Source organism: Vulpes lagopus, chromosome X (genome assembly GCF_018345385.1).
Source record: "Vulpes lagopus strain Blue_001 chromosome X, ASM1834538v1, whole genome shotgun sequence".
Taxonomy (NCBI): Eukaryota; Metazoa; Chordata; class Mammalia; order Carnivora; family Canidae; genus Vulpes; species Vulpes lagopus.
In genome coordinates this window covers 83,530,976-83,543,034 of record NC_054848.1, presented here as the reverse complement: position 1 = coordinate 83,543,034, position 12,059 = coordinate 83,530,976, and the positions used below count along the sequence as shown (strand labels likewise).

Here is a 12,059-nt window from a genome sequence, read left to right as displayed (position 1 = left end):
GATGATTTTTTTTTTTCTCAATGGGAAGATGCCCAGGGAAGAATCATAGCTTCCTTCCTAGCCCCGAGCTCAGAACAGAGGCTGCTCCACTCTGAGGCTGCAGCTAGGCCCTGGGCAGAATCTCCTGAGCCCAGAAGCATCCCACAATTATTCCATTTCCCTTGAATATTGAAGACTTTCCCCAGATACTCCAAGGAGGATTCACATCTGGATCTAAGACAGGGAAAGGGGAAATCAGGGCCATTTTTGTTCAGACCCCAGACTTTGAGTTTCAAATGTTGGCTGCTGTTGGGTGGCACATTTGTTTGGGGGCACAGGATAAATCTTCACAGCAGCCATCTCAGTCTGAATAACAAAGCCAGGTATACATACTGGATTGGGGACTCTGGATCCCGACCACACATATTCAAATCCCAGCTCTGCTACTTTTGAGCTCTGGAGCCTTGAGCCAGTTACTCAACCTCTCTGTGCCAGAGATTCTCAGTCTGTAAAAGAAGGTTAATGAGAGTACCAACCTCTCACAGTTGCTTTGGAGAGGACATGGGACAATGTACGTAAAGAAGTTAGCCCGATGCTTGAGCTTCTGGTAAATACTCAATAGATACTCATCTGAAAATGTAGCTTTTGCCAGGCTTCAGTCAAGAATTTTCTTTTATATCTTCCTCCACAGTTTAAATAGAAACCCTGAAGAGATTGGATGCTGAAGATGTCCCAACGAGCCCTACCCTCCTCTTCCCAGCTTCCTTGGGGTTGAGCTTTAGGTTGCCAGGTAATAAAGAGATCTTATATTGGTATGTCTTGCATTTGCCTTTTCCAAACACTTTTCCAGGCTTTATTCCATGATGCTGTGAGGTTAGTGTGATGATTATTTCCATTTGAGAACCCAAGGCCCTGAGAGGTAAAGTGGTCTACAAAACCTAATGTCCTGTAAAGCCTCCAGTAGATCACAAAGGAATCAAGCAGCCTGCCTCCCCCACCCTGCATGTGTTCAAGATGCACAGAGCTTTCAGACAAGGTGAGAAGGAAGGAAGCCCATGATCCATAAGGATAACAAAATAACCCTCTATAGCTCTTAGGCAGGGTAAGCTATTTTATCTGTAATTATTATGGTTGGAGAATGAGGTTGAGAGGAAGAGCTCCTGTATTTGAGCCGACCAAACTAGTCCAGGGCAATGGCATCTTGCCTGAGCCCAAAGTGAGACTCGAATGTCCAGAAACTGAAGCATTGGACACTCAGTGGCTGCCCAAGTCTATACTTGCTTGGAGAAAGTGGTCTTTTTAATTTTTATTTATTTATGATAGTCACAGAGAGAGAGAGAGAGAGAGAGAGAGAGAGAGAGAGGCAGAGACACAGGCAGAGGGAGAAGCAGGCTCCATGCACTGGGAGCCTGATGTGGGATTCGATCCCGGGTCTCCAGGATCGCGCCCTGGGCCAAAGGCAGGCGCCAAACCGCTGCGCCACCCAGGGATCCCGAGAAAGTGGTCTTTAAGAGGTTTTATACACCATTGGTCCTTGAGAAGCAAAGACAGAGACCAACTGGTGGATTAGAGAATGGCAGGAAGGTAGAGGAACAGGACAGGGTGACATTTTCTCTCCCCCCGACTGGAAGAGAGGCCCCAGGACTGGGTGTGTGGAGAGAGTTCCTGGTGTCTATTCACATGGAGGATAGTGGTTTTGAAGAGATTGTGGACTTAACAGTACCTCAAGGAGGTTGGATGGAGATATGGAAATGGGAGCTGGAGGTTGGGTCTGGTTAGAGGACTCGGTGGCTTTTGTACTCCAACTCTGAGCTGGGGCAATGGGTGGCAGGGTAGTGTGTAGCTGGGAGAAGTTGTCACAGGAAGCAGCTGAAGCCACTCTTCCCCCATGGGCCTCATTGGGATACAGGGCAAAAGCAATGTTTTGGTGTCCGGGTGACAAAGTGGCAGTGTGGCACAGAAGGGGGAGGAGAATTGCCACCACTACCACCGTCACCACCACACCCCACCCCCCACCCCTGTGAACCACCAGTGACTTCAGCCAAAGCTGCCTGAAGGGAGTGCAGCACCATTTCATGTCCTACCCCAGCAGGGGCCTCTGTGCTCCCACAGCCAGAGGCACCTACCAGCAGCTGGGACAGAGGAGCTATCCACAGGTGGCAATGTCGGTAGCAGACAGCCATGAGGCAGGGTAGGAACCAGAGCACAACAGGAGAAGACTATCTCAGAACACAGGAAGCTGCCAGGGTCTTCCACAGATCCCTGGAGGAAACCTTCAAGGACTTAAAGTTGTGGAACACACAGGTGGGTACAGGGGCCAGTGCCATCTGAGTTTTTACTGCTTATGGGACCAGTGAGGCCTGGAGAAAATTGAAACACTATTTTACAGCAGACAAAACTGTCTCGAGTACTTGGGCATGGGATAGTCCAACTCTGTAGATGCTGAGCGGCTTTGAAGCATTTCTAAATATAACCTTTGGGGTGAGTAGAGAAGCAGGGATCAAGTTCTGGCAGGGTCTGCTTGGGCTTCATTTGTTCCATTTACCTCTAGGGACATTAACTTAAAAAAGAGGAGAGGCAAAAGCAAAGGGAAGAAAAATAGGGAGAAAAAGAAGGAAAAGAGTTAGGGGATTAATAGGTACAAACTTCTAGTTAGAAAATAAATAAGTCACAGGGATGAAAAGTACAGCCTAGGGACTATAGGCAATAATATCGTAATAATGTTGTATGATGACAGAGAGTGACTCCGCTCATTGTGATGAGCACTGAGTAATATATCAGATAGTTGAACCACTATGTTGTGTATCTGAACACAAATATAACACTGTATGCCAACTTCATACTTCATCATACTTCAATGATGCAATTTTCTTTAAAAAATAATTGCTATTGCTCTCTAAGATTGTGGCTAAATGAAAATCAGTTTGGGGGCACTGGGTGGCTTAGTCGGTTAAGCGTCTTCCTCTTGATCTTGGCTCAGGTCATGGTCTCAGGGTCGTGGAATTGAGCCCCACATCAGGCCCTGTGCTATGCGTGGAGCCTGATTAAGATACTTTCTCTCCTTCTCCCTCTGCCTCACCTGCCCTTCTCTCTCCTTCTCTAAAAAAATCAATAAAAATTCCTTTAAAAAGTTTCCATTTTAAGACATTTTCTTTCCCAAATACATTTTCCAGACAGACACCAATCATGATTCAGTACATCCTTTTTTTTTTTTTTCAGTAGAGAGTAAGCTTGACAGTGCTTTGCTGAGCAACCCTGGCTGAACATGGAGATCCAAACTCCACTCTGGCCTGGAGTGGGACATTGTGAGCCAACAGGGTCGGAGAAGAGGCTAAAGCTGGTTCCCCCAAGGCCCACTGCCTCCTCGCCTCAAAGTTGGGTTTCCCAATTTATTGCCCCCCTTTTTTTTCCAGAGGCACCATTGCTGGTGATTGATACATCAGGCAGCCTGCAGAGCCAGATTCTTATCTTTATTACCATGGGGCTACTAATTTGTCTGCCAACCTTTGTTTTTTCTGAGAATCATTTTTCTCTTCCTGGAATCAGACCCAATGTTTAGGGTAATGGAGCAGCAGATGTGGGTCCTCAGAGAGAATTTGGTGTCTGTCTTCTCTTTCCATCCCCACTGCCCCAGCCCTAGACTGAGTGAGCTGGCAAGACAGTTACCTGTACTATTTACATCAGGGGACTCACAACTGCCCTCTGACCCCTTCCCTTATCCTGCCTCCAAACTGTGGTCAAGTTAGCTTTCTATAATGTTTCTTATCATGCCGCTCCTACTTTTTTAAAAAGATCTATGAGTACCCCAATTACATGGACTGTTATTAAATAAATAAATTGGCCCTATTAGTGTCAGATTCCCCACTATCCTGACTTCTTGTCTTCATAGCCTTTACCATTATTTCAGTCCATCTTACATATGTGTTTTCTCACTCATTACCCCTTCAACGGGAATGGAGTTTTCATTCTATCAGGGTTTTTATCTATCTATCCCTAAAACAGTGGCTGACACATGTTAGATCAACCAATATTGACTGAATGAAGGACTCCATGGATCAAATTCTGTCAGCCACAGTTAATTCTGTTTTTCACAAATGAACTTTATTGACTTTTATGAATACAAATGTAATACATGCTTACTGCAGAGAATCTGGAAAGTACAGAGAAGTAGAAATAGGAAAGTAAGAACACCCACAATCCTACCACCTGAAGGCAAATACTGTGCATAGTAAGTTCTAACTATCTATGCCTGTTTAAAGACAAGACCTTTATCAAGAGTGCTGGCCACGAAGCACAATAGCCAAGGGGAGCAGGGGCACTTAATTACTGAGGGGGCCACCAAGAGTCAGAGCTAGCAATTTGACACTGAGAAACAAAACAATGGCCATAGACAAAAGATCAAGAAGTCATAAATTGACAACACAAGAACAAATGGGGTTATGATAAGAATGTAGTGAGATGGTGCTTGTCAATTAGCCCAGTACCTGTGACATAATACATAATCAGTAAATGTCAGCCATTACTATGATTACTATTGTGGGTCAAAATGAATGGTTCAAGATGGAGACTATTAACAGGGCAAGGGCCCTGGAGACCCATTTTGGGTGCTATGAGTTGGGGCATATGAAAAGGGTGGTTTAGGAGTGGGCATCACTCTCCTTATAGGTTCCCCTGCCAGGTGAAATGGGACCAGGGCTTCCTCACGTTTGCCTGATGACATGTGGCAAGACACTCTAAGGTTTTTGAGGTAGGTTTCTCCTGCCTAGACTGCTCCCTGGACCAGGAACTAGGGCTGGCCTCAATGGCAATAGGAGTTCAGAACCTCACACACCGAACACTCTTGAAGTCCTCACTTCTGATTGTCAGGGCAAGTCATAGGCATGTGGGGTAAAAGAGAAGGACAAGTCAAACAACTGGGAGTTGGGGGGTGGGTGGGATATGCCTGGAGGGGGAGGTTGAAGGGGGAAGGTCACAAGATTTATGATGTAATTGAATGGAATGGGTCCAGGAACCAGTCCTCAAGTTAGCAGCGGAGTCAGACATCACAGGAGAAGATTCCAGAAAGCATTACTTGTTGGTGGGGGCCTTGTTATGGCCTGTGCTCTGTCGAAGGTGGTCATGCAGACCCTCTTGAGGGTCTCCATGCTCTTTCAGGTAGTAACAGCGTTTGGGAACATGCTGGTGCTGGGAGTGAGAAAACAAACAAACAAACAAACAAACAAACAAACAAAAACCAGCAGAGGTAAGAGCCACACTTACTATGATAAGGGAGTTCTGCATGGTTATTGTCAGTAACTCAGCAGCTCAAGAAACTTGGCTTGACCATATACCATGTTAGCGCATAATCTGTGACCGAGGATTAGGCTAGCCAATTTCCCTAGTGATCTGGGTACACAACACATGTGCCTGTAGGTAAGACTCAGCCCCCCCAAAGATGATCCCTCCCTTAGGATAATTGGAGAGTTGGGCCCCAACTGGTTCCCTCACAATCAGAAGACATAGACCTTTAGCCACTCCAGGCTCCCACGAACAGGAGCTGGGGAGTTGCTTCAAAGTGGTTAATACACCCCCAAATAACTGCCTAGCCAGGCCACTGATGAAACTCCAGCTTGGGGGTTATGGACTAGAAGCTCAACATCTCCCCCTCATCTCTTCCTTATTCTATTCAAAGGAGCATTCCCCATCACTCCCCACCACTCCCCTTGAATGTATTTCCCCATCATTACCTCCTCGGTCTGTTGATAAGAGTTCAGTTCATTCTCCATTGCCTCCTCATTATTCCGTTTACAGGCTGACAGCAGAACCTGGCTGGAGCTGCCCGGGGAATCCTTCTCCTCAGCCAGCTGGCACTCAGTGTAGAGAGACCTGTCTATCAGCTCCTTTAGGCTGCCGGCCACCTTCAGGAAGATCCGGCCCATTTTGGTGGTAACAGCTTCCGAGAGTCCTTCCAGAAACCTGGTCCGTAGAATGGCATCAGACCAAGACAAATGTCGGGCCAGCAGCAGGAAGTCAGTGGCGTACTGCCGGACGGACTTCTGGCCCTGCTTGGGGTGGCAAAGAACAGCACTGAGGATGTCTATCTCGGAGAGAGAGTCATATAAGCCCTGTGATCTGTTCAGGAAGGATTTGTTTTCATTGGAGAGGGGGTTTCCTACCTCCATCTGCAAGATGGACCACCTCTCCGCTGCCCCCAGATGCAGAGACACCAGAAATGCCATTTTCTCGGAGTCGTTCAAAAAGCCCTTCATTTGCTTCTCCTCATTGACCTCCATCTCCTCCTCCACCGAGCAGGCACCCCGGGCTGCTTCCTGTTCTTCTAAGAGGTAACAGAGTGCTGGGGTCAGCATGCCAAAGGATGGGACTTCCTCTGGTGGTGGCTTCATTGTTTCGGTGGTTGGGGCAGTTGTGCGTGGTGTGGACTTTGATCCAGACGCTGTGATGGTGACATGAGAAGCAGATGTTTCTCCAGAGTCTGTGGCTTTGATTTCCAGGATGGACATCGTTCCAGAGGCAGCGGCTGCTATCTGTGGTGTGGACATGGCTCCTGGGACCGGGGTCCTCATCTGTGGCACGGAAATCCCCCCAGGGGCTGTGGCTCTCACAAGTGGCATGGACATCATTCCAGAAGCTGAGGCTGTCATTGTTGGTGCAGGCATCCTTCCGGAAGTTGTGTGTGTTGTTTGTGGCAAGGACATGGATCCAGAATTTGTGACTCTTGTTTGCAGTGTGAACACTGCCCCAGAGGCCATGCTTTTCATTAGTGGCACAGACATGTCTCCAGAAGCCACGGCTGACATCAATGGCATGGGCATCGTTCCAGGGGCTGTGGCTCTCATTAATGGCTTAGACATCTCTCCAGAGGCCATGGCTTTCATTTGTGCAGGGGACATATTTCCAGAGGCTGGACCTCTCCATATCTCTGCACACACAGCTTCAGAGGCTGAAGGTCTCCTTAGTGGTGTGGTCATGATTCCAGAGACAGGGGCTCTTACTAGTGGGGGGGACATTACTCCAGAGGTTGGAGCTCGCATTGATAGCATGCACATCTCTCCAGAAGCTGCAGGCATCATCTGTGGCATGGACGTTGCTCCAGAGGCTGGGGTCCTCATTAGTGGCAGGGCTACCCCTCCTGAGGCTGTGGCTGTCATTTGAGGCATGGGCATCACTTCAGAGGCTGTGGATCTCATTAGCGGTGTGGACACTGCTCTGGGGACTGCAGCCCTCATTTGTGGCATGGGCATCATTCCAGGGGCTGGAGCCATCATTGGTGGAATAGACATTGCTCCATAAGCTGGGACTCTCCGAGATGTGGATCTCTCTCCAGACACCGGGGGTCTCATTAGTGGTGGGGACATCTCTCCAGAGGACAAAGCTCTTGTGAGCAGTGCAGACATCTCTCCAGGGTCTGGGGCTCTCATTAGTGGTATGGACATCATCCCAGAGGCTGGGACTCTCATTTTTGGTGTAGACATCATGTCAGAAACTGGTGTTTGCATCTGCAGTGAGGACATCCCTCCAGAGGTCATGGATCTCATGAACGACATGGACATCCCTCCAGAGTCGTGGGTGCTCATTGGCTGACTAGGCATCTTTCCAGAGGCTGTGGCTCTCAGTAATGCTGTGGGTATTCCTCCAGGGCCTGGGGCTCCCATTAGAGGCATGGACATCGTTCCAGAAGCTGCAGCTGTCATCTGTGGTATGGACATGTCTCCAGAGGCTGGGGCTCGCATTAGTGGTGTGGACATCCCCACAGAGGCGATGTCTGTCATCTGCCGGACGGACAGAGCTCCAGAAGCTGTGTCTCTCATTAGCATGGTGGAGACCTCTCCAGAAGCTGTGGTTGTGATTTGCTGCATGAACACTGCTTCTGAGGCTTTGGATGTCGTTAGTGGTTTGGACAACGTGCCCGAGGCCATAGCTCTCATTTGTGGCAGGGACATCACTCCTGAGGCTGTGTCTCTCATTAACAGTGTAGACATTGCTCTGGAGGCTTTGGCTGTCATCCGTGGGGTGGACACGGCTCCAGAGGCTGAGGCTCTCATTTGTGGTACAGCTGTCACTCCTGAGGCTGAGGCTCTCTTCTGTGACATAGACATGGTTCCAGAGACAGGGGCTCTCATTTGCAGTGTGGACATTGCCCCAGAGGCTGGGGCTGATAGTTGCGGGGTGGACATCGTCTCAGATGCTTGGGCTGTGATTGGGTGTGTGGACACTGCCCCAGAGGCTGGGACTCTCCTTAGGGGTGTGGACATCATCACAGAGGCCGGGGATCTCATTCGTGGTGTGGACATTGCCCCAGTGGTTGTCGCTTTCATAAAGCCTGTAGACACTGCTCCAGAAGTTCTGGCCATTGTGAACTGTGTAGACATGACTCTAGAGGCCATGGTTGACATTTGCTCAGTGGACATGGCTCCAGAGGTTGTGACCATCATTGGTGGGGTGGACAATGCTACAGAGTCTGGGACTGTCTTTAGCAATGTTGGCACATTGCCAGAGGCTAGAGCTCTCATGCACGATATGGACATTGGTCCAGAGTCTGAGACTCTCACTGGTGCTGTGGACATCCCCCCAGAGGTTGCTGCTGTCATTGGTGAAGTAGACATGATTTGAGATTCTAGATTTGGTGTTAGCTGTGGAGGCATCACTACAGAGTCTTGGGCTGACATCAGCTGGGTGGGCATCACTCCAGAGGTTAGGGCTGTAATTAGCAGTGGGGACACTGTTTCAGTGTCTGGAGCTGCCTTTGGCACTGTGGATGCCTCCCCAGCATCTGGGACTGACAGGAGTGGTGTAGACATGGCTCCAGAACCTGGAGCTGACATTAGCGGTGAAGATATTCTTCCGGAATCTGGGCCTGACATTAGCTGAGTGGACATCTCCCCAGAGTCTTGGGTGCTTGTTGGCTGGACTGATGTTGTTTCTGAAGCTAAGGCTGACATTATCAGTGAGGATATGGCTTCCGAGTCGGTGCCTGACATTAGCAGTGAAGGTATCTCTCCAGAGGCCAAAGCAGTCATTAGGACTTTGGACATTGCTTCAGTGTCTTCATCCGTAATTTGCAATGGTGACATGGCCTCAGAGCCTGGAGCTGGCATTGGCTGTGTGGACATCGCTCCAGGGTTTATGTCTGAAATTTGGAGTGAAGATACCTCTCCAGGATCTGGGGCCAGCATCAATGGTGCGGACATCGCTTCAGAGGATGGAGTGCTCATCATAGGTGCGGACATCGCTCCAGAGGATGAAGCTGGCATTGCCAATGGTGAGATCTCTGCTGGATGTGCTGCTGCCATTAGTGCTGCGGACATTGTTCCAAAGTCGGGAATTGTCATCAGCCCTGGGGACATTAATCCATAGTCTGAAGTGGACAGCAATGGGGACAACGTTCCAGAATCTGAGGCTGGCATTAGCAAAGGGGACAGTGCTTCTGCATCTGGAGCTGGCATTAGCAATGGGGACAGTGCCCCAGAGTCTGAGGCTGGCATCAGTGGTGGGGACAGTGCTCCAGAGTTTGGTGCTCCCATTAGAGGGGTAGACATGGCATCAAAGGCTGGGGAGGTCATCAACTGTGCAGACATCCCTCCAGGGTCTGACGCTGATGTTGAGATTATAGGCTGTACATGGGAATGCAGGATTTGGACCTCTGCTTGAGTTTCTAGTACTGGTCCAGAGAAGGCTGCCCCCCTGTTTTGGGGGTCAACATTTTCTTCCCTCAGCATATTGTTGAATCGGAGTGAATGTAAAGGTATGGACATATCTGCCATGGCCACAAGATAATGTGGAGAGAGTCCCTAAAGTGATGGTATCAGGAAGTCTTGCTGAAGCCCAAAAGGCAAGAAAATCTGTAAATGGGAAACAAGTTGAGTAGTCAAAAGCCAGTATTGAAAAGAGTGAGGAAAAGACCAAAGATTTGTGACAGAGACCTTTTACACCTGTTGCCAGCTACGTGGTACCAGAAATGGGCCCATCAGGCTAAAGAAGCTGCGCAGCAATGAATGAACTTAAAGCTGGAGCAAAGATCCCTTCCACCCCTATCGTTTTCAAACCAACCCACTTGGTCACACAGCACAGCTCAGCACAACACAGCACAGCACAACCTCTCCATTTATAGATGCTATGAACCTCTGCTAGCTCAGCCTACAGGAGCCTGGGCCGGCCTGGATCAAATGAAGCAGCAGCGCCACCTTGTGGGAAACTGTGAGAAGTACGGCTTCCTGTCCCACCAGAGCACTCACAAGGCAGCCAAAGGACTGGCGGGCCTGCAGGAAAAAGCTCTTTGTCCCAGGCTGATCATTAGTTCCTAGGGCTCATTGAGACCTGCCCGGGGTTGAGTCTCCATTCTGCTACTCTGATGGCCCTGAAGGTTTCTCTCAGGAAAAGCAAGGCACTTATCTGAGACACAAACTGAAGATCCTATTTATGATCACAGCATTCCATGAACTGAAAATCCTGTGTATCATTTTCATTACTGACAAACACCACAGCCACTACTATTACCATGTGTTGCTCACTTAGTGTGTTCCAGGCACTGTACTTAGGCAACTGCATACAAGTTCAAACTGTAAGGTATGGGGATTTGCAAGCAATATCCCGTTTGAATCTGATACCCTGTGTGATGGTATTATTCCCATTTTACCAGCTTTCTCAGATTAGTCAGGGTTGGGGCTAAAATAGGATCACTGTGATAGTAAAAATTGTATGATTTTATTATCACGTCCTCCTCGGGGTTGTCTAACTTTTGGCATCCCTAACACTTCATTAAGTTACTGTTCCAACATCTCTTGAATAGTCTATAGCTTGTACAGATTTCAAGTTTCTCTGATGACGCTTGGGTGGTCAGTCCTAGAGTTTCACCCCCACCTGCCCACCCCCATAAGTGACCCCAGAAGGGGATTCTTGGCACACAGCTTGGAAAGGAACACACATATCACACAATGTCAATGCATTGCCACAGCCTGCCCATGCCAAAAATGGAACACTTATTTGACAATGTCACAAAAGTCATCAATTTCGTGGCATTATGCCTCCATAATAATAATGAGATTACTAGCAACAGAAAGACCAACAGTGAACATTTCTTGAGCATGCATTGACTGACAAGCACTCCACTAGGCACTTATATGCACCATCTCAATTGGTCCCTACAACAAAGCTAAGAGATTTTAGTACTCCATCTTCATCTTACAAACAAGTTATCTAAGGCCCAGAGAAGCTTAATAATTTGCCTGCAGTCACACAGATCACCAGGTATATTCCATGCCCGACCCCCCCTACTATGCCATAATGTGCTCTCACTGTACTGTAATGATCCACCATGTCTGCCTTCTCTCCCTCTTAGTCACATCATCAACAGCCCTCCCACCCATCTTTAGCCTGGACAGCCCTGAAACAGGGCACAGTAAGAGAAATACTAGCCTCCTGCTGGCACCTTGATTACTCCAATAATCGGTGCAATGGGAAAGATGAGTCAAAAGACCATTCACAGATGTCCACTTCTCATCTTCAGAAAAATCCCTGAACATGCTACAGTTTCCCACCAGGCAAAACCCAGGAAGATCTTACCTTGCCAGTTAGGGAGAAGAGAGTATGTCCTTTGCGCCCCTGGCTCTTTCAGGCTGGCCAGTTTACTTATGCCCCATGCCCAGCCAGTTCATTAAAGTAAGACCCAGTACCAGCAGCTGTTCTCTGCAATCTCCCTTAGCTATCCCCTGCCACGCCCCCCTCCTGCCCGCCAGCCAGCCAGCCAGCCTGCCCGCCCACCCGCCCCACTGCTCCTGACTTGCTAGTGCTTGCTCTGTCTCTCTGGTCCCAGATTCCTGCCTCTATATAGGCTCTGACATTTGCCTCTGGCCACCTTTCATTTGACAGCCCTCCAGAAGCTCCGCTTTAGCACTTGGCCTATGCAACTCCACCCCTCTTCCCCTCACCCCCAATAGTTGCACCAGCCCACTCTGCCCACCTCTGGCTGTCCCAGGGAAAAGAGGAGATGCATGCAATTAAAGAGATGAGACAGAAATGAGACACATCCTCTGCAGCTGAGCAGACCCAGGAGTCCTGGGAACCAGGCAATGTCACCAGTATAA

At 48.8% G+C, this 12,059-nt stretch overlaps 1 protein-coding gene across 1 annotated transcript; it reads right to left on the bottom strand.

Moving 5' to 3' along the window:
- Positions 1–4,058: 4,058 nt before the first annotated feature.
- RTL9 (retrotransposon Gag like 9) lies at positions 4,059–11,662 on the bottom strand. The gene is made up of 3 exons (XM_041740350.1): positions 11,539–11,662; positions 5,706–9,818; positions 4,059–5,163 (listed from the first exon to the last, which is right to left on the bottom strand). Exons 2-3 carry the CDS (start codon positions 9,738–9,740, stop codon positions 5,047–5,049), a joined length of 4,152 nt encoding a protein of 1,383 aa, XP_041596284.1. The 5' UTR covers positions 9,741–9,818; positions 11,539–11,662; the 3' UTR covers positions 4,059–5,046.
- Between the last annotated feature and the right edge of the window lie 397 nt (positions 11,663–12,059).